Source organism: Rattus norvegicus, chromosome 19, assembly GCF_036323735.1.
Source record: "Rattus norvegicus strain BN/NHsdMcwi chromosome 19, GRCr8, whole genome shotgun sequence".
Lineage (NCBI taxonomy): Eukaryota > Metazoa > Chordata > Mammalia > Rodentia > Muridae > Rattus > Rattus norvegicus.
This window is the reverse complement of record NC_086037.1, coordinates 66,905,274-66,932,383: the sequence shown is the minus strand read 5'-3', so window position 1 is coordinate 66,932,383 and position 27,110 is coordinate 66,905,274. Positions and strand designations below refer to the sequence as shown.

The window sequence follows — 27,110 nt, the reverse complement described above, 5'->3', positions numbered from 1 at the left end:
CACTTCTTCAGGCTCTGGGACCTATTCATGAATGGTCAGAACCCACAGATTCCATGAGCAGTGCCTGCCTCTCCTACGGGGCCAGTGGAAGAGGCCTTTAAATGTCCAACCCTGGCACCTTCCTGCTTTCTAAAAGCTCTGCGAATGGCTTAGGAAAACACTCGGACTGGCTATAAAACCCTGAACCCTGACCTCCTCCAAACAAGGACACCACTGCCCTCCTTGTTGTTTATCCAAATGCTTCTGTTGCCAGGATAAAAACATTTAAAATTCTGCTAACAGTGAAGTTTCAAAAGAAAAAAACTAGGGCAAGCAGCCCAAGAAAACTGGAACAGAGAGACGTGCACACAGTTGCCATTTTGGCAAATTACCTTTGCCGTTTCTCAGAAGGCCTGGGGAGAATCCAGTCCTAGTGTAATAAAACAGCTGGACTAAGACTAATGTTCAATAAAGACTCTGACTGCAATTACCGTTTAGAGGCCTGAAGCTCTCAGGGTGCACGTGGGAAAAGGGCCGTCCCCCAAAGTCACAACCCAAGCACTCAGCAGGGCTACAGCAAGATGAGGGGTGCCCCCCACATGTTAGCATGAAAGAATGATTTAATCATGCCACCCAATAACCACAGAAAGAATGCAGTGGAAAGTCCCAGGTCAGTGTGTAGGACAGCAGTTCCCTCCACGGAACTACATGTGTATGTCTTCCTATACGATGGTGTAGAGCAGTACCCAGGGTTGGGGTAGAACACTTCAAACCTTAGCTGACTCCGTACAGGGAGGCAGAGACCCCAGGATTCCCTTTCCCTTGGACTCTACACTGAGGCGCTCATTTTCCACATGACTGACTTATTGTTTACTGGTTGCTCATGACAGTCTCTAGGTCAGAGTAGTTTAGTGCAGGGTTAGCACAGACACCAAATCCCAACAGCACCTGAGTGTTTCCCCCAGCACTGGGTCTTGAACCTGGAGGCTCAAGCCATTGTCTAATAATCTAGTAAGGCCCTCTTCAATCCATCTCACACAGCCCCCAGCCCACCCCCAACTCCTCAGCCACTTCCCTGCACCTTAACTGAAATCCTCAGAACCCCCGGGCGAGTTTGTCACATTTCCTCCACTCACTCTGGCCAGGCTCCAGGGCAGCCTTGCTTTCCTGCCCCACTCCCAGGATTCCCTCAGGTGCCAAGTGCTCTAGGGCACTTAGTGAAGTCACTCTCCTTGCTCCCAACTACCTCACAGCCATTGACCACACAGCACTGTCCCTGGGCTCCTGCAGGGCTACCCCCCTAGGCCAGGGCTCTTACATCTCTGCTGACCCCTACAGCTCCCTGTGGGCTGCCAGGGCAGGGCCCTCTGCTCAATGGGCACTAAAGGCCTGGTGCTCAGCTTCCTGTCACTCACACCTCTGCCACACAGCAGCATTCTTGAAGAACAGGCCCTAGACATCTCCTTGGAAATTAAGTCCAGGTACCGTCGATCACAGCCCTTCCTCTCGTCCCCACTGTTGACAGTGGCCCATGTTACCCAGCTGCTTGGGCCCAGGAGCTTCTTTGTTCTCTCCTACGCATTCTGGCTCAAGGTTTGACTAGACCCAGGCACCACCTAACCTCTGGATTCATGTGCAGTTCCCCGGGGCTCTCCACCTTCTTCCTGCTCCAGAGCTCTCAACAGCAGCTCAAGGACCACAGCAGAGACAGACACGATTCCTCTAGCTCATGCTGCAGTGACATGAAGACAGTTTCTGTGTCCTCAGCAGGTGGACCAACAGCAGCCATCTTGGGCTCTCTTCCTTGTTCCCTCACTGGACCTGTCCAATCATCCCACCTCCACCCCCAGCTCCTAAGGAACAGCCCATTCTAGTCCCTTCCAGTCAGACGACCCTTCCTCCTTTCCCATATGTTCTCTGCTCCCACACAGGTTCTTCAGGACACCAACTCATACCTGAAGGAGACCAGCACTGGCCTCCCTAGTCTGGGCCCCACCCGAAGGACAAGCGCTTTCCTCTGCCTCACCCCATCTCTTAAGCACCTGCTATGCACCTGCCTCCCATGCACTGCTGAAAGCCGAGCCCCTGTGAGCATCTGCGCAGCCTGCAGAGCCTGGCTCATGCAGGCACCCTGCACCTGATATGGGCCCAGTGAAAGGCACTATGCTCATGCAAGTTAGACCCCAGCACTGGTTCTCAGCACTGCCACTGAGAACCCGCTGGTAAGGTGAGCCCCATTTACCCTGAGCTGGCCAGTGCTGACAGTACACTGTGTGGAAATGTCACACTGTGCCTCATTAGTACATACAATTATGCCAGCATCACAAAAACTGACATTACATTTCAGTAAAAATCAAAGCCAGGCATGGTGGCACACACCTGTAATCCCAGCACTCAGGAAGCAGAGGCAAGCGGGTCTCTGTGCGTTCAAGGTCACATGGCAAGTTCCAGGCAAGCCAGGGCTACATACGGAGATTTTATCTCAAACACAGGAAAGCACAGGAGATTAAATTAAAAATCATGGACTAAGTCTTCAAAGCACTTGTGCCTGTGCTCTGGTCGCAGGACTGCATTGTCTGCACTGAGTAACTGCATAAACGCAGCTGTTTAGCTTCATGCGAGTGACAAATTGGCTCTCAATATCGAGCGGCATGGCAACAAAATATTTAACTAGAAATGCATTTTCAAATAATTGCAGCACCCATGAGAAAAGCTAAAAGCGCTAATACAGGGGCCTTTAAAGCCATCCCAATGCAAGGCCTTTAAAGCCATCCTAATACAGGGACTTTTAAAGCCATCCTAATACAGGGACTTTTAAAGCCATCCTAATACAGGGGCTTTTAAAGCTATCCTGGGGGGGCGGAGACGAAAGAGCCAAGTCCAAGGCCTACTGGGTTACCGAGTAAATCCAGTTAAGCCTACAGGGCAACCTAATAAAACCCAGTCTACCAGGCAGTATTACCACACCTTTGATCCCAGTACTCAGGAGGCAGAGGCAGGCAGATATCAGAGTGTGAGGCCAGCCTGGTCTACATACAGAGTGAGTTCCAGAACAGCCCTTTTTTCTTTTTTTTTTTTTAATTTAAAAACAAAACATGGGGCTGGAGAGATGGCTCAGTGGTTAAGAGCACTGACTGCTCTTCCAGAGGTCCTGAGTTTAATTCCCAGCAACCACGTGGTGGCTCACAACCGTCTGTAATGGGATCCGATGCCCTCTTCTGGCAAGAAAGTATACATGCACTCATATACATAAAATAAATAAGTAAATCGTCTTACAAAATAAAAAACTGTCTCAAATTAAGAAGTAAGCAGAGGCCTGGGGTGGAGCTCAGTGGTGGATCACGGGTTTGGTCGCCAGCACAGGATGGGGTGAGTGGGACGCACACTTCCTCCAGCATAAAGCTCCATGTTGGGGTGAAGGTTAAAAAGGAAAGAAACACTGTAGGCAGCAGCTCTCCTGACATGGGAAACGAGGAAGGCAGCGAGAGAAAATGACTAAACAAAGGCTCGCTGTGTTCCAGCACATTCCCCACCGGGATTTTCTTGGTCACGGCATGAACCACATCATACAGGATGTTGAGACAAATGGCTTCTTTCCCGTCAGCCTCGAGGACAGGCATCTTAGAGCTGTTTCTTACATCAAGCCTCTCCAGGAGCCTTCATGCCAAATCTGGCTTGGTGGGGTTATTTCCACAGGAAGCAAGACAAGGCAGCCAGACACACAGCCCTGGGCTGGAATGACATGCCAGTCACCAGATGCCTGTCCAGCAGTGAGTCTAACAAGCCCACTGCACATGCCCCAGTGAAAGCCTCGTGTGTTCCTGACATGTCTGGAAGGGGCTGTGGAAAGCATCCATGGCTTGTCCAGCCTCACTTTACAGAAGATAAAAATGTGCTTCAGTGTTGGCAAAAGCAAAAAGGCCAGAAGGCCTAGGGAGACAAGTGAGGAGCAGATTTAGACAGGACAGTGTGTGTCAAAGATGCTCTCAGAGCCACCACAGGAGTGGAAAGAATGTACTCTCGTCCCCAAAGTCCCACAGTGTCCCCAGTGCACTGCTTTGCTCTAGAGACCTGAGCATCCACCAGAGCTGGAATGCCAAATCCACAGTGCCAAAAAAAAAAAAAAAAATGAGGAAACAGACAGACACAGTGGTAGACACTTTTGATTCCAACACTTGGGATTCAGAGACAGGTGGGCCTCTGTGAGTTCAAGGTCAGACTAGTCAACATACATAACAAAGTCCAAGGTGGCCTAGGCTTCATGGTGTCTATCTCGAAAATAAATTCCATTAAATATAAATAAATATTAGGACAGCAAGTGTCACTTCCTGTCCACCTTAGGAAGTAGCAAAGCAGTAGGTAGGCAGCCAAGTGTCCAGGAACATGGAAAGTGCTGGACATCAAAGATTCCCCAAGTCTCTTCAGAACACAGGAGCGCTAAGAAATAAAATCCAAAAGCCAGGGGCTCAGTAACAGGATCCGGTCTTTATTAACTAAGGCCATGGGAAGGAAGGCTTGGCTTGCTTTCCCCCAAAAACGCATCTGGGATGAATGAAAACAAGACGAAGGCTGCAGAGATGGCTCAGTGGGTAGTGCTTGCTGTACACACGAGGACCTGAGTTTAGATCCTCAGCACCCACAGAAAGGCTCCTAGGGCTGCTGAGGCAGAGCTGGTCTCCAGAGCATACTTGCCTAGACTGCCAATCTAACTACAGGGATAAGCTCCAGGTTCAGTGAGAACACAAACAGGGATAAAACAGTATTTATCCCTGTCCATTACATGCATGCGTGTGGGCCCACACACACTGAATGAATGAATGGAGTCACAGCAGTCAAACTCTAAGTGATGGTCATCTGTGAGGAAAACTGGAGGCAAGAGATCCTTCTTCCAGGGTTCCTGCCCTCCCTACCCTTTGGAAAACACAGGCAACACTGTTTTTCTTTGAGATAGAACCTTTAAAAATGTTTCAAGTTAAGACTAGGAAAAAGCAAACTTGAGTCAGGCTACTCCCCTCTGAGGTCGATCATGTTTGATTAAACCTGTCACTCTCTCCCACTTCCCCAAACTCCTCCAGCAAGTGCACAGGTGCAGGCCCCACAGACCTGCTCTCAGCCACATCAGGAGCAGGCCAAGGAGCTTCTGCCACTGGTTTCTGTGTTAATGTGTGTCTTCCAGGGAGTGGACAACAGGCCAGATGTGTGATGCTGCCAGGCAGCCTTCTGGACACACAAGCACAGCTAAAGATTGCCTTAAGAAAGCCAAACACCAGGGCAGATATGGTAGTTCCACCTTTAATGACAGCAATCAGGCGGCAAAGACAGGAGGACCTCTGTGAGTCTGAGGTCGGGGTGGCCTACATAGCCAAATTCCAGGCCAACCAACACCACATGATGAGACTTTGTTTCAAGAGACAGACAGACAGACAGACAGAGACAGAGACAGAGACAGAGACAGAGACAGAGACAGAGAGACAGAGCTAGACCTGGAGGTTCAGCTTAAGCTTGTCCCACACCCTCTCAGGCGTAAGCGCAGTGTGTAAAGAAGTAGCACTTTGGCTTTTGGGATTAGGACCTCCTGCAACACTGTAAAACCCAGTGAGGCACAAAGAGCTGTACATGATTAAACCACATCTGCTATTATAGCAGATTATGGTTGAGTATTGTGTGTTTTCAAATAATAGTTATGGAAATTTTATTTTCCCTTCACTTCCCCACCCCCCTTTTTTTCAAGACAGTTTCTCTGAATAACCCTGGTTGTGCTGGAACTCACTCTGTAGTCCTGGGGGCCTTGAACTGAGATGCCCCTGCCCCTGCCCCTGCCCCTGCCCTTGCCTCCTTAGTACTAGGATTAAAGGTGTGAACCACAACCACTCAGCTGAAATGTTATGTTTTAAACATTAAAATACAATTACTTTTTCATGAAAACCAAAACAACAAAGGCTCAATGGCAAGTGGCATTGTGTTGCCCTTTCAAAACAGGCTCCCAACAGCTGGGCTACAGCTCTGTTCGCTATGTTAGCAGAATGGCAGGGTGGCTGGCTCTGGATGCAGCCCCTGACTTCAGCTAGCCTCTGGGGAGACACAGCTAGAAACAAGAGTGCAGTTTAACAGCCTCTGCACACAGCTACTGATACAGTCGTTTGCTTTAGTTACTAAATGAAGTGTGGCTACAGCAGAGCCTGAAACCACACTGGGAACGTTGCTCCTGAATTCCTCAAAGCCCACTGATCCGTTCTGCTTGTCCAGTGGGTAGTGTGGGTAGTTCTAAGGGAAGTGTAAGCTTTCATCCATCACTGAGAAAACCTGCTCACTAAGGTACATGCAGCTACAGTTGCCATACATGACATATGATACTAAAAGCATTTTGCCAGGCATGGTCAAGCAGACTCATAATCCCAGCACTCAGGAGACTAAGAAGAAGATGTCGAGGTTCGCTTGGGCCATGTAGTGAAATCCTAGCTCCAATAAACAAACATTAGCAGACTCCTCTTTGAGGGAGCTGTTGGGTTCACAATAGTAAACACAGCTTCCTAAAATTCTAATCCCACTTGACAACTCAATTCATATCACTGACAACAGACTCCTTTGGAATGACAGGCTTTGTATATGTTGTAAGAAAAATCCTGTTGGCCAAGCTTTCTTTCGTGGTGGCCCATGAGCTGGCTTAGCTCACAGGTTCCATTACTGCAGAGGGCTGTCCTGAACAATCCCAGTAAAATGCTCCCACCTGTCCATGTCTTAAGACCGTTCAGATGGGGTGAGCTCTAAGGTGGGGACTTAGAAAGACAATGGCTTTACTGTGACATTAGGACAATCTTTTTAAAAAGACATTTATTTTTATTTCTTTAATTATGTTTGTGTGTGCATGCATGTGAAAACACATACAGGTGCCCTCACAGGCCGGAGGCACCAGATCTGGAGCTGGAGCTCCAGGCAGCTTTCAGCCACCAGACACAGCAAATGAGAGCCATCCTGGACCTCTGGAAGAGCAGCAAGTGCTCTTAATCACTAAGCCATCTCTCCAGCCCATCACGGACATTCCTGGATAAAAATATGCGTGTTCTACTGCCTTGCAAAAAGCAGAAGAAGGCAGCATGGTAGCCCAGACCTGACTCGTGTTCAAGCATCAGCAATCCTACCCACCAGAAATTATGTACTATGAGTCCAAATATTGACAGCGTAAAAGATTTCTCTTCATTCTTTTGGCCTCGCATGCCCCTTGGAAAGGTGTTGCAGATGCTCCAAAGGATGTGGGCCATCCTGATAACCAGAGCTGGGGGCTGACAGGCACAGGCATAAAGTCAACCTCCATCTCTGCCTTTCTTCTGTGCTTTTCTTCTCTAGCAGCTCACCTTGTCCAGGCTGCAGTACTCAGGTGTCCATCCCGAAACTGCGAGCCAGGCTTGCCTGAATCACAACTATCTCTTTCTTGCCAACTGCTCAAAGGGGGTCACCATCCCGCGAATCCTTGGGAAAGAAGCCTGCCAGACATGGTCATTCTGGGCCTGCTCTCTTCAACAGTGCCAGGGTAACCTCCTCCAACTGGTTCCTCTCAGCATCCCATCTCTGTTCACACCTGTCACCTATGTGCATCAGCTGCCAAAGACCCTGGCTCCAACTCGTCCTGTCTCCATGGCACACCTTGATGGCAGACTTGTGTGCCTCCCAAACCAGAACCGAGCAGGAACTGCACCTACCAGCTGCTTCTGAACACTGTTTGTCCCGCTGAGCCCATTCTGCCTCCTTCAAAGGCTCCATCTACTCAGAGCACCAGATCCCACAGCTCTCAGTGGCTCTGGCCCTTTCAGCTTGCCTATCTATCACCTCAGCCTGTTCCTTACTCATAAACCCCAGAGGAGCACAGTGACAAACTGTGCCACAGACTGGTCCTCCTCCCACCTCTTTCTGTGCTGACCTTACATTTTAAATAATAGGAGGGAATTTTTAAAGAACTTTACTTTGCAATATAAAAGTGAGATGACATTTCAGCTCCCATAAAGGTTTCAGTGGAGCACAGAGAACCTACTGTCCCTCATGCTATCTGTTTCTACCACAGCACACAAAAAGCTGCTGGGCTGCACTAGATTCCCCAGCACTAACCTGAAGCCGGTAGGGGATGTGCACACTGGGCTCACCAACAGGAGGGCCTATTGACAAGGTTACTAGTCATATTTGCAGAGATTCTTAACAACCTGGATTAGAGATCTGCTCATTTCTAATCCACATACTGTAACCATGAACCACGGCTTTTAGAACTTTGAACAGTGACTTGGACTAAGGGGAAGCTGCTTAGTGGCTAATATTGACTAATATTTGCACCTACTCAAGGGCAGAGCCACTCCATACACTTCTGTGATCCACAAGGCCCGACCTGCAGCTTCTTCTCCACTACGTAAGTCAGCATTCCAGGCATCAATCCCGACCTGAACCACACCACCCAGGCTCTTCTGTGTGCTCTGTAATGCTGCCCCACTAGCATTTGGTTGAGGCTAGACCAAAGCAAAGACTCGTATACCCGGCCAGACATGGTGGGCCAAGACTTTAGTCCCAGCACTCTAGAGGCAGAGGCAAGCAGTTCTCTGGAATTTTGAAACTTGCCTGGTCTACACAGTGAGAATGGTCTTTTTAAAAAAAGTTTGAAGTCATTTTAGTTTTCAATTTACTTTACCATTAAAATATTACAAAATTTCACAACTAATCCTTTAAGCCCAAAAGTAGCAGGACCAGATCTGAAAAGCGCCATGAGCAGCATAAACACAGAGCACACGTGGGAGACAAGACTCTGGCTTGGAGGACTCAACAGTAGTGACTTCACTGAACCACAGCACACCCACCCATGCCAGGACCTGTGCACAAAATGCCAGCACTGCGAACACATGGCAATGCCACACAGGGTGGACCAGGACACAATAGAGCAGGTCCCAACTCCATCTCAAAAGCTACTGGCTGGGGTACTCCAGTGACTAAGTAGAGAAGATGGCTGGGACATTTGTCAACAATGTCAGCTGTGCTAGCAACAAGAGAGCAAGAAAGTACTTGTTTCACTTTAAAGCAACCGCCAAGAATAACTTTCTGAAGAAAATCTATTGGCTGTAGTAAAAACAATTAGGGCTAGCAAGGTGGCTCAGCAGGGAAAGAGACCTGCCACAAAACCTGACGGTCCTGAGTTCCATATGAAAGCCCACGAAGAACATACCCTGAAAGTCGTTCTCTGACCTCCACACGTGCACATGCACATACAATACAGAGTTAAAATTAGAGAAATAAATTACTTAGAACCATATATGTGGTCCAACACTAGGAGCCTAATTGAGGCCATCTTGATCTATACAGCAAGACTCTCTTCTAATAAAACAAACCTTACACCAGATCTGCCATCTTTCTGCCTTGGGCAACAGGTTTGTGTTTTCCTCACATGATCCTGAGGATGAACGAGCTGCAAAAACAAAACATTTAGACTCTCTGGAGTCTAAACAAAACATTTAGCTACAGGGACTCCCCAGAAACCACTCTACACAGCCCAACAGGAATGTGGGTGCGAGAGACCAGGCTCTTCCGCTTTCCAAATAATGTAGCAGAAGGCATGGGAGGCTACATTCTCATCTGTGCCAGTCACCAGACATTTGCATTTAACAAGCCAGCTTGGGCAGAGCCAGCTATGGCCTCTGCCACAGCCTCCCTGCAGTCTTCCCAGGCCTGAAATGGAAACGACTATTCCAAGTGGTTTGTCAACAATAAATGTTCCTGAGCTTAATTCTGTAGAATGCAGACCCCAGTGAAAGATTTATTTCTACAAGGTGTAGCAAAAACCTAGGAAACTACATCCATAGACAAACATCCACATCCACACAACTAAGAACATTATTGGGATACTCAGTCAATGTAAGACCTAATGTTTAACCAGCAAATACTAAAAACTTCTGACACCTGAAAACACAGGTAGAAACTACACAACCCTTTCCTAGGATTATTTAAAACAAAGAAACCCCATTCCTGTTCAAAAGACCTTGGGCTTTTTAAACTCCAAAGGTTGTGATGGAAAATGGTGGCCTCAGGTCTGAAGTGATAGGAAAGGGCAGTCCCCAGGTCTGAAGACTGTGAGCAACACTTCATGAGAGGCTGTCACTGACACACTCCTCTTTCCAAAATAAACTATAACCCCTCAAGTACCTGAGGGAAGCCGAGACAGCGGTAGTGACAGCCTGGCCCCAGAAGCACCTGAAGCGCCTCTGTAACGGGAAGCAGGCAGCCAAGGGCCCGAGTGTGAAGCTCAGCAAGCAGCACAGCGCAGGGCACCTGCCAGGCCACTCCCACCCTAGCCTGTGTCCGTCTTCTATCATTCAGTGGGAGGGAACAAACCCACAAACCACAGCCCCAGACCAAAGGCAGCCACTGTCTGCCTCTGGAGTGTAGATGCAGCTTCCTAATACATCCGACTTCTGATCTGCAAGGTAGAGGTGACCAGTGAAGGCGGACCACACAGCCAGTCAGTTTCTTATCTGCCCATACAAAGATCCCAAGCTCTGAGTCAGACCCTCCACCAGCATTTAATGACACTTGAAAGCACTAGAAGGAAAGCCTAAGAAGGGAGAGGACTGGCACGCTTCTGAAGGGGTGAGCCTCTGAAGAGGCAGGGCTCCTCCAGCTTCTCTTCCGCTTCCTATCGGAGGGATCCCTGATGGAGATGAGAAGGAATGACGCATCTCCACAAGGTGAAGGAGCCAAGTCATGGCACTCTGTGATCTCGAGAAAACTCGGCAGCAGGCGGAGCTGAATGGGTTACTGACATGAACCTGTGGGCCAGCAGCAGTCCTTGAACGCCTTCCTCTTCCTGCTTCCTCCTTTACATGGCAGATCTGAATTTTAGACAAATCTGAATTATGGAATTCTGAAATACATTGTAAATATATGTAAATATTAAACCCTCACTTTGCAGAAATGTGACGAATCTAAATCCTACAAACCCTTAAAATCCATGAAATGCTAAACCTGGGAGGGTCATCGCCACAGTCATGAGTCACTTTACACCGAGACTGAGGGTTACCACCCTTACATGACAGAGTATGTTTGCAGAAGTAAGGTACTCGGAGGTCAAGGGTGACACTGCCTTGTCATTGGCTGACACATGACCATAGCTGAGAGCTGACCAACAGCTGCAACAATGTCCGCATTGCCTTGAAATCCATCTTGAGCCCAGGAAGGCTGAGTGTACGGTATCTTCAGAGATGCATCCGAAACACAAAAGGCGGTCAGCAGCAGCCATCTCAATCCCAAGCCATCCCTGGCTCCAGCCAGTGCATAAGGCCATCTTGAAAAGGCTGTTCCCATTATCCAGGTTGCCCCATCAGGAAAACTACAGCCAAAGGCAACTGCAAGGCACCCCAATTCCTTCCCTGGTCTGTTGGCACAGTGGGGATGCTTCAGGTTTTGGCCTCAAGTAAACCTGGTTTACAGCAGCAGGGCGTACACTGGAAGGTTTCACTTCCAGTTCTATCCAAACCCATTTCCAGCTTCCACAAGACTAACTTGCCATCTGAGGCAAAAGAAAACAGGCTACAGCTCCTCCCACATAAATGGCGTCTGTGACTGACAGTTCTATCAGCACAGGACCTGTCCAGACTTCATCCGCCCTTGGTCTTCATGCTCACTCTTCCCAGCCCCTCCTCCGAGCTCACCTTCTATGCACTGTTTAGCATCAACATATTTTTTTGTTTTGGTTGGTTGGTTGGTTGGTTGGTTGGTTGGTTGTGGTGTTTTTGGAAGCAGGGACTTCCTACCTAGCTCTGGCTGTCCTGGAACTCCGTAGACCTGGCCTCCAGCTGAGACACCCCTGCCTCTGCCTCCTGAGTACCAGGATCTCCACACCCCACTGATCCTTAACAACGGCTCATGCTCACGAGAGCCTGAGAGGAATTCAGTGGCCAGCACCATCGCTTGCATGCTTTCAACCTTTCAACATTTTCAGAGACATGCTGAAATCTGTCTTCTCCCCCTCCCCAAGCCAGACTTCATTCTTCCAAAGCTCACCTCTGTATGCAATCAACCATACAGGTGCTCCCTCCAGAGCACTCCCCAATCAACCATACAGGTGCTCCCTCTACAGCACTCCTGAATTGCCCATCACCAACATGAGCTCCTTTTAGGGAAGTTAATCTGTCTGATCCACCATTGGAAACACATATGTCATCTTACTGGACAGTTCTGGAGTGTGTAGACATGAAAGCTACAAAAAAGTTAATTCAAGACAGGACTCAAGTCCACAGGATTTTGGGAATGTTTCATCCTCCTTGATGATGGCTCCGTGCTCTAGATGTACCAGGTTCCAGTGTCAGTTTAAAGACAACTCTAAAACTAACTCCATCCAAGCAGGCCAGTGCCAGTGTGAGTTTCTAAATCTGTCCTTGAGAACTAAGGACTGGAGAGCAGCGCCTCCCACCATTTCAAGGCAGGCAGGTCTCACTGCATGCTTCTACCGCAACTCTGGGGCAGCCTAAGCAGGCAACTGCCATGGCTCCGCCCACCCTGCTCTCCAGGTTCCTTGTCCCTCCTCCCAACAGCGCAGGAGGAGGGTTAGACGCAATGTGGCTCACCAGCTCCCTGGGAGGGATTTTATGAAGAGAAGACAGTAACATTGGCCACCACAGCCCTAACCTCAGGGTCACATTCTTGTTGGGTGGGGGCCTCAATGCATCCAAATGTCCAAGTCTTCCCCCTCCCAGGGAAAATGTCCTTCCGGATTTAAATGATTGAGGTGGCCCTTTGAGTTATATGGTACTTTTACAGTGGACCTTGCATCATGGAATTCATTTAACACCTTAAGTTTCCATAGATAGCATAGCTCATTCTGAGAAAACAGGCTAAGCTGCATGGGGCAGCAGTAGTAAAACCACTGTTGCAAATTCACTATTTCCCTCGGATGCCCTGACCACATGGAGATTCTGAGCCCCTTACCTGAAGAGACACAGGGCAGGGTTCCAGTTAACACCCCCCCCCCCCAGGTGCATCTAACCTTCCCACAAACACACTGCATTTCTAGCAGAAAACTGATGTCTTAGTTTATCTCTTGGGGTATTTGATATCAGTGTCTCTGTTGAGCACACTGGCCTCAATCATCAGTCAGACGCTAGAGTATCTGCAGGGCTTTTTCCAGAGAGAGCACTTTTTCCTGCCAAGACTTATAAACACTGAATGCTTTGGGATAATGGAAAGAGCAGACTGGAGAAGACATGACAACTACAGTGAGGAGTCGGGAATTAGATCCTGAAACAAAGCAAACAAAAGATGTCAGTGGGTGTAAGGTCTGTAATCTGGGTAGCCCTGCTGTTAGATATGATGAAGGGGAAGAGGAAGGCAGCTGTAGTCTCTCTGAAATCCTTAATCACAGGTGGGCTAAGTGCTCACCAGTGTGTGGGTTGCTGTGGACTCTGCTGCAAGGCCCTGGCGGATGCAGCCTACTTCACTAAGCAAAACTTGCAAGTGTACCAGCCCAATGCTTGGCCTTGCTATCCCTGTGCTATGGGTACAGCACACACTGCACTGCTCACCTCTGATCAGTGAACCATGATATGCTAGCTGCTTGCACTAACCCAACTAGACAGTGAAGCAGCTAAACTGAAGGGCCTAATCTCAGTGTCTGACCAGTCTCCTGCATCCTGGTGCCCTACCAAGATAGCAGAGCGGAAGAACCATCCATTCAACTGGAGGCAACCACAGAGACCATGATCTGGCACACATCCATTACAAAACCCAAAAATGTAAGGAGAGAAATTATCTGAAGACAACAGGCTCTAAAATTAAATTCCTGTTCCAGGTAAGTGGCCTTGAAAACAATCTCCGCTTACCCCATCAAAATACTTCCGAGAGTACAATAAACTCACAAGAAAACAGTACACAGCAAGCCTTCAGTTCCTGACAGAGGAGCTCATCTAGACAGCTTGGGGAACACAGGAGTGGGGCTCCCGGCCTCATCAGGGGCAGTCTCCACAGCCACCTCAGAGCCAAGCACAGCAGCTTCCGAGCAAAGGGAGACCCTTGAAGACAGATAAACAGCCCAGATAGAAGGTGTCTGCTATGTGCTCCTCCAAGTCTCTAGGTAAGAAGCTCTGGCAGATACTAGTGGGAAAAAACCATTTTAAAAACCTTCTCCACAGACCCTGGGTCCCCTGCCAGTTTCCTCTTACCTTAAGGTCTAAGTTTAAGCAATTATAATTAGCACTAGTGGAGGCCCTGCCATCCAAAGCAAGAAGCTAACACTTACCATCCACTCCTCAAAAGTGATACTAAATAAGAAATCAGAGAACTGAAAAGAACCCCTAATAGTTTCCTCAGCCCAAAGGAGAAAACGTATTGATGAAACAAACTACTGAATAAAAGGAAAAAAACAAATACATTCAGGAAAAAAAAATTTTTTTTTTTTTTGTTGTTTCGCTTTTCTCTGTGTAGCTCTGGCTGTGAACTCAGTCTGTAGACCAGGCTGGTCTCAGACTTAAGAGATCAGCCTGCATTTGCCTCCCAAGTGCTGGGACTAAAAGTGTGTGCCATTGCGCTCTGCTCAGAAACTTCAATTTTGTCTTTTTTTTTTTTTTTTCTCGGAGCTGGGGACCGAACCCTAGCAAGCACTCTACCACTGAGCTAAATCCCCAACCCCAGAAACTTCAATTTTGATTATGGATACACCACTCCCCCTCCCCCACCATTGGGTCTCACTATGTAAACGAGGTTGGCCTCAAACTTGCAAAGATCCACCTGCCTCTGTCTCCTAAGTGCTGGCATTAAAGTCCTGGGCCAATGCACAGAACAAAACTTAAAATATTAGGGCTTAAAGATAAACTGAAGCTCTTTCCTGGAATAGAAAGATGAAGAAACTCAAGTAGTGTACCCAAATGTGTGTCGCACATGGCAGGAATCCCTGAAAAAAGAAAATCGGGGTGGGGGGACAAATTCTCTTGGGAAAATCTCCCAGAGCTCAAGGACACACCTACTGAGCATACCTGTGAACTGTAAAACTGTTCCAATGCCAAGGAGACCTTAAAACCTTCCAGGGAGGAAACAGTTACCAGAAAGGAAGTACTTGGCAGAAGCTCCCTAAGGACTGAGAAGAAAGCAGACTGAAACACTGTGTCCTGAACTAACCAGGCGTGCAAAGAAAGACAGCTGGACCTACCTGGACGGGCCTAAAAGTCACTACCCCAGATTAGAAAAAGGCAGAGAGGAGGTGGAGTGAAGTCGAAGATTTAACACTATCTTCGAGAAGTTACATTGTCACCAGGAGCAGAGAAACAAAGGCCACTACAAACAACAAGGGATAAAAGCAAGGCTGTGCGGGACGGGGACATGACGCTAGGTGGGGAAGCGAGCACCAGTTATCAGCCCCGATGTAAACAGAGAGCAGAGCAGAGGCGGATGCGCCAGCCAGGGCGAAGCCACCCTACCGGGGCAGAGCGCCAAGAACTGCCGGGAGATGGGGCCACCTAGGCGGCAGGGCGGCGCGCAGGACCCGGGAGCACCGCGCGAGGCCCTGCACTGACAGACTGGGCGGCCGTGACAGGGGCGCCGGGCGCGGGCCCGGGAGGCGCCGAGGCTCCGGAGCCGAACGCGAGCGCGGCCGTCGGGCCTCGCCCGCTCGTTCGCTCCCCGGACCCCACACGCCCAGCCGGGAGCCCGCAGCCCCGGCGGGCGGAGGCGGCGCGCGGACATTCCGCGGCCCGCTGGCCCCCGCCCAGCCCGGCGTGCGGCCCGCGGCCGTTGGCAACGGTTGGCGGCGGGGCGGGGCGGGGGCGGACGGAGATCTCGCTCTCGCTCTCGCTCTCGCCCCGCGGGAAGGGGGAGTGGAGGCGCGACCGGCTGCGGGAGCTGCAATTACCGTGTGGGCTGCGGAATTCTCGTGGTGTTTGTCGGGGAGATGCGATAATGGCGTCCGTCCTCGCGAGAGAAGCAGCAGCTCTGCGCAGGCGCTGCGAGCACCTCCCCACAGCCTGCGCCGCGCCCTCAGCGCAGGCTCCCTGAGCTCGGGGCTCCAGGGAGGGGCCAGTCGGGCAGGGGGCGGAGCCTGCGCTGGGCGCCTCTTGCGCGCGCTTTCGCCGACGGACTCCAGTGAACATGCGCAGTTGTCCTCCCGTGTACCAAGAGTTGACTCAATAGGCCCTTACTTCCCCATCTCATGTCTGTGTTACTTGCTAAAGCAGTAAATACTCCAGTGGGCAATCTGAGGAATGTACGTCCTCTTTGACGGGTGTGAACGGACACTAACGCTGCCCTGATGACTACAAATCCCAGAGTACGCTGTGTAGGACACGATGCATTCTGGGACTGGTAGTCTCAGCGACTGTGACTTGCCTGCTGGGATTTGTAGTCCATCCTGATTCTGGTAGCCACATGCCTTCCCTGCCCTGAGGACTGCTGGGACTTGTAGTGACAGCAGCTCAAATGGGCTGTACGCTCCCAAACTGGTCCTACCTACTAGGCCTGGATCAATCTCGGACGTTCCGGACTCATTCAGTGGCATCGTCTCGCAAGTTGCCTGACTTCCTTAAGGATAAGCAGGTCTCGGGGACACTGTCACTGTAATAGAGATTATATGTGACATGCTTACATTATCATGCAATAAGAGCTATGAAGCATCGATGTGCATTTGTTCCCAGAAATGCCACTAATGGCGGTCTCTGAACCTAGTCTGTTGTCCATATTCCTTTCCAGGCTGGCTCCTTCTGCATGTTCGTAGTGAGCATTCCCACAAACCAGGATCCAGGAGCTATTTTAACTTAAAAAGAAAATACTTTAAGTTTCCTGTCCCCTCCCCGTGCCGATAATAAAGCCATGACTCAGTGCAGCTACCAGCTGGGCGACCTAGGGACAGCCCTTCTAAACCATTGTGCTCTGTCAAGGGATTACTTTTCCTCAGGAGTGTCTTGAAGATTTCAACCTAGAACTGTGCTGTTAAAATGAGACCTATCATTTACAGAGATGAGGATGAAGTCCGAAGAGACAGAAATTGCTGGGAGAGGCAGCAGCTGGAGCCAGAAGGGCGGGCTTTGGGCATCTGTGTGAAGTCTTAGAATTTTAATGTTGAATGCAAGTGGGGACCGGAGGGGGGTGGGGAGATGCGGAGAGAGAAAAAAAAATCCGTTGAAAGGTCAATTTTTCTTCTGGGAACAGGTTCCATCACCATGGATAGAGCCTCTGAGTAGTGAATCTCTCTCTTGCATATCTTCCTTGTGACCTCTGACCTGGGACTCTAGGATGCAGACTCCTCAATGGGCCCATACCACACAGGGCAGATACATCACACGGACCCTCTCACAGTCCCGTGTGACCTCCTTGTACAACCTGTTTGCTAAAACTACCTCAGGAAATTTTTTTGCGGGGTTGGGGATTTAGCTCAGTGGTAGAGCGGTAGAGCGCTTGCCTAGCAAGCGCAAGGCCCTGGGTTCAGTCCCCAGCTCCGAAAAAAAAGAAAAAAAAAAAAAAAGGAAAATTTTTTGCACTCAATCTTAGCCAAAAGGTAAAGGAGTCACAGAAAATCTGCATGGATCATACCCTGGATTTCAATTGGATTTCACTAAAGTCCTTAGCCTGCAGGGTCCTTTCCTTTTTTCGGCACCCAGTGACCTCCAGATACAGAGCACCCCTAGGACCTATGCAAAACTCTGTTATCACCTTGTGTCCTAATTATCTTGCAAAGCGGTCTCCAACATAAAGATCTGAAATTCCTACTGACCCAGATCCGTTGCTCTAAGTAAAGGTAGGTAGTATTAGAAAAGCTACAGAAACTAAGTCCAGAGGAACTAAGAGGAATTTGAGCAGAGACTCTTAGAGAGATGCACTTTCTCCTGCCGCCACACTTCAGTTAGGCTCAGATTTTAAAAATCTGTGGTTGTGAGACTTCTGAACATGAATGCCTGACCACAGGGAAGAGAGTAATGGTAACCTTGTTCACAGCATGTGTTCCCAGCATGTCACCCTAACATCCTTGTAATGCTTTGTATATGCTTGACCCAGGGAGTGGCACTCTTAGGAGGTGTGGCCTCCTTGGAGTGGGTGTGGCCTCCTTGGAGTGGGTGTGTCACTGGGGGTATGGGCTTAAGACCCTCATCCTAGCTGCCTAGAAGTCAGTCTTCCACTTGCAGCCTTCAGATAAGATGTAGAACTCTCAGCTCCTCCTGCACCATGGCTGCCTAGACTCTGCCATGTTCCTGCCTTGATGATAATGGACTGAACCTCTGAACCTGTAAGCCAGCCCCAATTAAATGTTGTCCTTAGAAGAGTTGCCTTGGTCATGGTGTCTGTTCACAGCAGTAAGACCCTAACTAAGACCTCCTTACCTCCCTTTCATGGACAGCTAGGATGACAAGAGAGGCCTGGAGTGGAAGCTAGTGCCGAGAATCGGACAGAAGGGAGATGGGAGAGGTCCTGACACTGAGACCGAGGAGGAAGAGGGGTGGTAAAGACCATGAGGACTTGGGCAGAGACACAGTTCCTTGTCATGAATGGATCCTGGCCTCCACTCAGGTTGTGGTGACAGTCCCCCAACAACCTCTCTTTGCAACTGGTACACCAAGGCCTTTCTTAGGTAGCCACCTCCCCCTCATCTACTTCACACGGGATAACGTCACTGGAGGATCTCCCCCAGCAACAGCAGGGTGGGCCGTTGGCATGCTCAATCATGACTTTAAAGTTGGCTTACTGAGGAGTCTGCCTGACTTCTTAAACAACCCTTTCCACTGACCTCTGACCTCCTAGACTAGAAGAATTCCACAATGTCTGAGACTATCTATCAGGCCTGGGTCTTTAGAAATTAGTAGTGTCCACTTCCTGAGTCCTGGAAACTTTCCCCTTAACCCACTCAGCACCAAGCTTCCCTGCAAAGAGGACCTCCAGCTAGCACCTTCCAGGCAGCCACGGGAGGTGCTATCTTGGAAGTGAGGGTACCACACCACAGACCAGCACAACTGGCACCACAAGGAACAGAGATGAGCATAGACCAGGAGCCTGTGCAGAGTGCACTCACCTGGCCTTGTGAGCCACAATTGCTCCCACCATGACCTTTCAGCATATCTCCTTAGGCAGCAATGACAGTCACCCACAAACTCCCATGGACCCCTTCTTTCCGCCAACCCCTCCACCCCCACTGTAGCAAGTTGAGAGGTTGGGTGACTGGCCTTTCTGTGTTACCCAGGCGTTCACTGTGCTCCTTATGTGTGTCCCAGAACGTGAATAGCAGCATGGTGACTGCATGGACCTGAATACTTCCTGCTGGGCCACACAGCTGCACTTCCTTTCCAGTTCCACCTCAGTATCGGTTTTGTTTTTTGTTTTTTGTTTTTTTGTTTTGTTTTGTTTTGTTTTGTTTTGTTTTGTTTGTGGGACCGGGCCGCTTGCCAGCTAGGCACACTCCCGACACAGGCCACCACTCTGAGATGCAGGTTTAACAGACATTCAAATGCCATAGTGTTGGGGCTATCAGGGAAACGGGAAACAAGAAGCCAGCTTAAAGAAATAAAAGGAATTTATCTGTGCCAGCAAACTGACCCACCTGGTAAAGAGGATTGCTTGATGACCTGGGACACGCCTGTTGGAAGAGAGAACTGATTCCCCCCCAAGTTGTCCTCTGCCCTCAACATGTGTCTGCATACACATGCACAAAATGAATAAGATGTTATTTAGACTTTTTTTTTTTTTGGTTCTTTTTTTCGGAGCTGGGGACCGAACCCAGGGCCTTGTGCTTCCTAGGCAAGCGCTCTACCACTGAGCTAAATCCCCAACCCCTAGACTTTTTTATTCCTATTGGAAAATGAATGTATTGGTTATATAACTGAATGCAAATAAAAAGAATCCAGACTGCAATGCATGGGGGTGCACGCCCTTAATTCCTGCACTTGGAAGGCAGAGGCAGAAGATCTCTGTGAGTTCAAGGCCAACCTGATCTATAGAGCAAGTTCCAGAAAAGCCAGGGCTACACAGTGAAACCCTTTCTCAATCAATCAATCAATCAGTTAATCAATAGATGGCAAAAATTAAAAACAACACAAAATATGAAGCACAATTCCTTCCTTTCCTATTCTTGCCTCTCTGTTTCTGTCTCTTTCTGTCTCTCTCTGTCTCTCTCTCTGGGGCCCACAGCCCATTTGCGCTTCATCCCAGCCATCTGTCTATGTAGACATAAGGCCTGGCATCTGTGACATCAGACCCTTTCACCCTCCCACAGACTCTAATCTTAAGCCAACAGCCATGATAGAAGACCTTACACATACGCCTTCCCATCCCATGGGCTCCCTTGGAAAAGGGCATTGAAGGATGGCTGGCTGCTCTAGCCAGAATGGGGCTCCCTGGGGCTGACACAAAAATCTAAATGTCACAGCCAGGGTCACCAAACAGATGTTGTTGTCTCTTCATGCACGAAAAGGACACTGGTGGTATTGGTGGCAAACCTCTGGGCAGGACCCAGGGCATCCCTACCTCAGGGGAATATATTGGAATCAAGTTGGATGTAGGCTGGGGAGATGGGTCCAAGGGATCTCCAACTGCCCTCAGCCATCGGGACACCCAGTCACAGCCCCACTCAGCCAGGGCAGTGTGACTCCACTCCTCCTTATGCTCTTGAACCTTCCCTCTTCTGACCTCTTCTGTGCCTGCCCTACATCCCCAACACGGGGTCAATACCACAGGGGACAGGGACTTCGCCCTCACCCACCCTTCACATCCTTTTCTGCTGCTCTTGGGGGACCCATGTCAAGTTTAACTCTCTGGTAGGCTTGCTCAGCTGTTTACCAGACCAAAGTGGCAACCGGAGTGGCCTGTTCCCAGCCAAGGCCACTGGTCCCCAGTCACCACTCGTGAGCTGGGACAGGCAAGAGTTGATATTTAACCACTAGGTTCAGAGGTTTTAATGAGTTCCTCAAAAAGACAGAGATGCACCAGATTCCGAGGTGGCCCTGACCAAAACAAGGGCAGACAGTGGGCCACCACCCCGCCATGCTCAGAGCCAAGATGCTCGGGAGAGGCCCCTACAAGCCCTTAGCCATCCTCAGGCACATGGGACCTCTCTGTGCCACAAGGCCACAGCACTGGCGCTTCCAGCATTCCTACGCAGAGAAACACAGCAACTGTGCCCGTAAGTAGATTCTCAGACTGTCCCAGGTGGATTTAATGCTGGCGGCGCAGTCTTAGAGGCGGCTTTAAGAGGCAACATGGTCCAGAGCATGGCTTCTATTCTGATTTGTACAGTGTCTCTGGCATCTGATGACCCCGCGTGAGTCATCAGGTTCTTGGGTAAAAGGGAGGGAGGGGTACTGCAAATGGCTAGTACAATGCTCGAAACCTCTAACTGGTCCTAAGACGCTCCCGGACATTCCAATTGCCCAAACTGAAGATTTTGGGCTTCAGCATTTGAAGGGCCCCGAGCCCTTCCTGTAGACAACAGGTGAAGAGATGAGAGCTTGAGTAGATGCCCTGCCTCCTTACACCTCCATTTCCTCATCCCCAAGGTGGGCAAGATGGATGCTGCCTGCAGCATTGGGGGAGAAGGCAGTGAGGAAAGCCTGGTGCACGCAGGCCCCACTGTCCAGCCCAGGGTGGTCCCCAGCCTCACAGCTCTGTCTGCAAAGCCTGGGACAGCCCGAGAAGCTGCCAGGCTTCCAAACCTGTTCCCATCAGGAGCCAGGCCTGAAGAATTACAAATAACGTGGAGGGCAAGTGGGCAAGCAGCTCTTGCAGCCCTGGCAGCCTGGTCCCTGAGTGCCCAAAGCCCAGAGACTAGACTGGCAGAGGAGAGGCTCACAACCCCAAGGCCTGAGAGCCGAGGGCCTGCCACCCTGGGTTTTCTGGCTTCAGGATCTCAGGTCCAAGGCTTGTGGCTCTGAGCTTTAAGCCCAGCACTTGGCATCTGCTGTAGTCCTTGGTTCTGAACAGTCCTGAGCAGCAGCAGCAGCAGCGAGCACTTGCTAGTGTTACTGTTCCGGAATGCACCTAGGGTTAGGGATCTTCAGTCCACGACAGGGCCACGGCAGCTATAGTTGTCCAGCCCACACTGGCTGAAGTTCGGCCCTTAAGGTTTGGCAGCTCCCTGGTGACTGAGATTGGCAGCCTCTCACCTTCTGTCTTCACAAGGTCCAATGTCACCACTGCTTTGCTCCCAACCCGGTCACTTGGGAACTCTTCGGCCGTCCTCCCAAGGCTGCTATGGGCACTCCGATCAATACTGCTGCCTCCTGCCTCTCTCTCTCTCTCTCTCTCTCTCTCTCTCTCTCTCTCTCTCTCTCTCACACACACACACACACACATACACACACACACACACACACACACACACCTCTTACCTGCTCAGTCAAAAGACTGAGAGAAGTCTTCCACATCCCCACCCTACTGGCTGACACTGTATCTCTGTGTAGCGCTGGCTGTCCTGGGATTTGCTACTTGCCTGGTAGCCTTGAACTCAGAGATCCACCTGCCTCTGCCCTCAAAGTGCTGGGATTAAAGGAGCGTGCCACCAGGCCCCTCACGAGGAACCTTTGTTTTTTCTTTTTTTTTTTTTTTTTTTTTTTTTTTTTTGGTTCTTTTTTTTTCGGAGCTGGGGACCGAACCCCGGGCCTTGCGCTTCCTAGGTAAGCGCTCTACCACTGAGCTAAATCCCCAGCCCCGGAACCTTTGTTTTTTAAATTGGACCTGGTGTTGCAAAATGAGAGGACAGAACCGGGAGGTATCAGTGTCTGCCAGCTGACTCCAAAAGGACACTAGTTACACAGCCAGAGGTGGGTGGGACAAGGCTCTGGACCAATTATAGCACAGCTCTGCGTGCAAATGAAGGACAGGACGCTACTATCACAGGCCATTCTGCTGGGCCACCGGGGTGTTCCCCCTCTGGCCTGGGCCTACACAGTTCCAGGGACAACTGAAATTCACCAAGGCTAATCTTACAATCCCCAGTGCTGGGGAGGCAGAGACAAGCAGATCCTCGGGGCTCAGTGGCCAACAAACCTTAAATAATCAGTGAGTTCCAAACCAATGAGAGATCCTGTCTCAGAGAGAGAGAGAGAGAGAGGGAGAGAGAGAGGGAGAGGAAGGAAGGAAGGAAGGAAGGAAGGAAGGAAGGAAGAAAGAAAGAAAGAAAGAAAGAAAGAAAGGCAGACAGGAAGGAAGGAAGGTAGGAAGGAAGGAAGGAAGGAAGGAAAGAAGGAAAGAAGAAAGGAAGAAAAGAAAGGGGCTGGAGAGATGGCTCAGTGGTTAAGAGCACCGACTGCAGGGTTGGGGATTTAGCTCAGCGGTAGAGCACTTGCCCAGCAAGCGCAAGGCCCTGGGTTTGGTCCCCAGCTCCGAAAAAAAAAGAAAAGAAAAAAAAAAAGAAAAGAAAAAAGAGCACCGACTGCTCTTCCAGAGGTCCTGAGTTCAATTCCCAGCAACCACATGGTGGCTCACAACCATCTGTAATGGGATCTGATGACCTCTTCTGGTGTCTGAAGACAGCTACAGTCTATATATAATAAATAAATAAATCTTTGAAAGAAAGAAAGAAAGTGACTGGCACCTGGGAAATGACCCCCAAGATTGTCTTCCGCTCTCCACAAACATCCAGGCAGGCAGACAACTCTACACAAAGGTTTAACTCCCGGGAGAGCCAACTAGCAATCATTGTCAGCTCCTGGAAGTCTTTGGGGTTGGTTTGGTTGAGACACGGTCTCACTATGTATCAGGGAATTCTCAGTTTGGCCTGAGACTCTGTGTGGAGCCGGCTGGCCTTAAATCCCGAGATGCACCTATCTGTCTCCAAAGTGCTGGGGCAAAGGCTCTTACGCACAGACCTTTTTTTTTTTTAAGATTTATTTATTTATTATATAAGTATACTATAGTACTATAGCTGTCTTCAGACACACCGGAAGAGGGCATCGGATCCCATTACAGATGGTTGTGAGCTACCATGTGGTTGCTGGGATTTGAACTCAGGACCTCTGGAAGAGCAGTCAGTGCTCTTAACCGCTGAGCCATCTCTCCAGCCCATGCACAGACCTTTTAAAAGGTTCTTCAGGCTCACAAGTCCTTGGGTCTTGGCTCACTCAGGTGGGGCAGGGCCGAATCCCAGCTGGGGGTGGGCGGCCCACTTCTGTGCAGTGCATTTCTCATACACCCCAACACCCTCATCCCAGCCCACTCCCATCCCTGCTGGGATGTCACTTTCTCACAGAAAGCCACCCCTGCTCAACCAAAAGAGGCAGAGGCAGGAAGATCTCTGTGAGCTCCAAGTCAGCCTGGTCTACATAGTAAGTTCCAGGACACCCTGGGCTATGTAGAAAGAAAGGCCTGTTGTCTCAAAACAAAACAAAATACAACTAAATAAAATGTTCCTGTTTATATTATATCCACCGATATCTCAAATGGAAGCAACTCGCCAGGGGCCACATCCCATGACCAAGGGTTGGGGACGACCCTTCCTCAGAGGGTTGAGGAGAAGGAGCAGGTGTCTGCTGATTGGTCACCAGGCTCAGAGAGCAGAAGCTCATAAAGCAAGGGGTCCTTTTAGGTCTTTACTCTTGTCGCCATGCTAGTTCTGGGGCAGCGGTTCTGATCTACCGTAGGTTCATGCCATCTGCGCACGGGCCACAGTTGGTCCACTGGGGACCCACACAGCCTTGTTAAATGATTAGAGAGAGAAAGTCTGTCTTTAATATTTACTTATTTATCTTATGTATGTGAATTCATTGTTGCTATTTTCAGACAATACTAGAAGAGGGCATCTGGTCCCATTACAGATGGCTGTGGGCCACCATGTGGTTGCTGGGAATTGAACTCAGGACCGCTGGAAGAGTAGTCGGTGCTCTTAACCGCTGAGCCATCTCTCCAGCCCCCGAGAAAGTCTGTCTTATTCGCATTATTCCCACCAGAAAAGTAAACCAACTTAACCATAACAACCATGAGGAGAAGGAGGAGGGTGGTGATGGTGATTATGAGGATGGTGACATGTTTTTTGAGACCGGGTCTCACTCTGTTGGCCAGGCTGGCCCCAAACACATAGAGATATCTACTTGGCTCTGCCTCCCAGTGTTGGAATTAAAGGCAAGCTCCAGCATGCAGGGCCACAAGGCCAACTTTACCTAGCTAGAGCTCTACCTTGCTGGGCAAGGTGGTCACAGGAGGCCAGTGTGAGCCATTGCTTGAGACTCATTGTGTATCCACATGGCATTGGCACTTTGCATGCATAGCCTCTCCCCCTCCCCCATTAGGTGGCAGATGTTGTGCTCAATTCAGATGTTTCCCTTTTGGTGGTCTCACTTACACAGCTCGGCAAATGGGTCCTAAATTATCTACACCTTGGGTTCTCTCACACCTTGGGTTTCTGAGGCAGGGAAACGAGAGATGCCAGAGTGAAAGAGAGCCTCTGGTAGGGCCTTTGGATGCTCAAGCATTTGGTTTAAATGCAGCCTTCTGCAGTTGTGTTAAACACCCATCACCCCCTCCCCGCCCGTGGGAAGATCAAATGCATGGTTTGTAGCATGTAAACCTCTTGAGCCTCTCTTACCCCAGATGTAGTCAGGGTCTGTGCTGGCTCCAAGGCCCTCTTAATAGAGCACAGATAATTCAGGCTTAGTGACTCACAGTCTTTACCCCAGCACTCAGGAGGCAGAGGCAAGGGGACGTCTGTGAGTTCCAGCCTGTCTGGTCTATGTAGAGAGCTCCAAGACAGCCAGGGCTGCATAGAAAGATTTCTTTTTCTCAGAAAATAAGGGCTGGAGAGATGACTCAGTGGTTAAGAGCACTGACTGCTTTTCCAGAGGTCCTGAGTTCAAATCCCAGCAACCACATGGTGGGTCACAACCATCGGTGATGAGATCTGGTGCCCTCTTCTGGTGTGTCTGGAGACAGATACAGTGTACTTATAAAATAAAATAACAGGTCAATGAAGATTCCGAGGGGTGTCATTTTGGATTAGAGTGGCAGGAAGGGACACACAGGCAAAGCCCTGGTGGCCGCAACATTCCAGTCTGCTGGAGTTGTTACACATAACAAAAAGGGTTACACATGGGCAGAAGCAGCCTGAAGAGCTCTTTGGGCCCAGCTTGGGAGGCAGATTTAAGCATCATCCCAAGGTGGGGGTGGCGGGGACGGGTCACATCTTTGCTGGACTGTGAGACAGGCACAAGAACCAGAGCACATTCCACATCTGTCACCCATGGGGCTGTCACCAACCAACTTGTTGGGATACTTCCACTCCACTCAAACAGATAGTTTGAGCAGGCACAAGGAGGCTGGCAGCCCCAGGCCCTTAAGTGCCAAGGTCTACACACTAGGCTGATTGTCCCAGACGCTTACAGCTCCAAGCCATGACAGCCACTGGATGGTGGCTGTGGGTACTCAAGTTGGGGGTTAATTGCTCTGGAACTTCATCACCAGCATCCTGGGGTGTGGCAGCCGCTCTAATCCTACAGCATCTCATCATGCTACAGCTCCTGGGTGGGTCTCAATGACCTGGGACCTTTGTTTCTTATAGCTACCAGCATTACAGTTCTGGGACTCCGGAGGTCCGAATCATCAACCCCTGAAGTATGGTACCTTCCTGGAACTCTTTTTTTTTTTTCTTTTTTAAAAGATTTATTCATTTATTATATATGAGTACACTGTAGCTGTCTTCAGATACACCAGAAGAGGGCATCGGATCTCTTTACAGATGGTTGTGAGCCACCATGTGGTTGCTGGGAATTGAACTCATGACTTCTGGAAGAGCAGTCGGGTGCTCTTAACCACTGAGCCATCTCTCCAGCCCTTCCTGGAACTCTTTAAGCAACTGGAGCGCACAATCTCTTATCTCTGCTCCACCAACCCAGCTTCCCACTGCTTCTGACCCTAGCTGCTCTCTGGAACTTCTCAGGCCCCTCTTGTCCCCACAGCAGCTATTGGGACAGCATTCCTATCACCGAATTGAGTGAGAGAGCTCCTTCCTTCTCCCTACCAGTCACGCTCTAGACCAGTGGTTCTCAACCCATGGGTCACACCCCCCTTGGGGGGATCAAACAACCCTTTGATAAGGGTCGAGTATCAAATATTTACCTTATGATTCACAATAGTAGCAAAATTACAGTTATGAAGTAGCAATGAAACTAATTTTATGGCTGGAGGTCACCACAACGTGAGGGACTGTATTAAAGGGT

The 27,110-nt window shown here is 49.7% G+C and overlaps 2 protein-coding genes across 13 annotated transcripts in view; one reads left to right on the top strand and one right to left on the bottom strand.

The window, feature by feature from the left end:
* The window catches only part of Banp (Btg3 associated nuclear protein), a 77,870-nt gene extending 61,903 nt beyond the window's left edge, over nt 1-15,967 (bottom strand). For 6 of the 12 annotated variants that reach the window (XM_063277948.1, XM_006255752.5, XM_006255756.5 and 3 more), the window contains exon 1: nt 15,842-15,967. The gene's annotated coding sequence lies outside the window, so the exon portion shown is untranslated. The other 6 variants (XM_008772601.4, XM_063277946.1, XM_063277947.1 and 3 more) reach the window with 4 other exon arrangements.
* A 4,930-nt stretch (nt 15,968-20,897) lies between these two features.
* The window catches only part of Car5a (carbonic anhydrase 5A), a 29,809-nt gene continuing 23,596 nt past the window's right edge, over nt 20,898-27,110 (top strand). Inside the window, exon 1 of the mRNA NM_019293.3 lies at nt 20,898-21,088. Within this exon, the coding sequence (NP_062166.1) occupies nt 20,950-21,088 (139 nt within the window). The 5' untranslated portion in view covers nt 20,898-20,949. The remainder of the gene's footprint in view (nt 21,089-27,110) is intronic.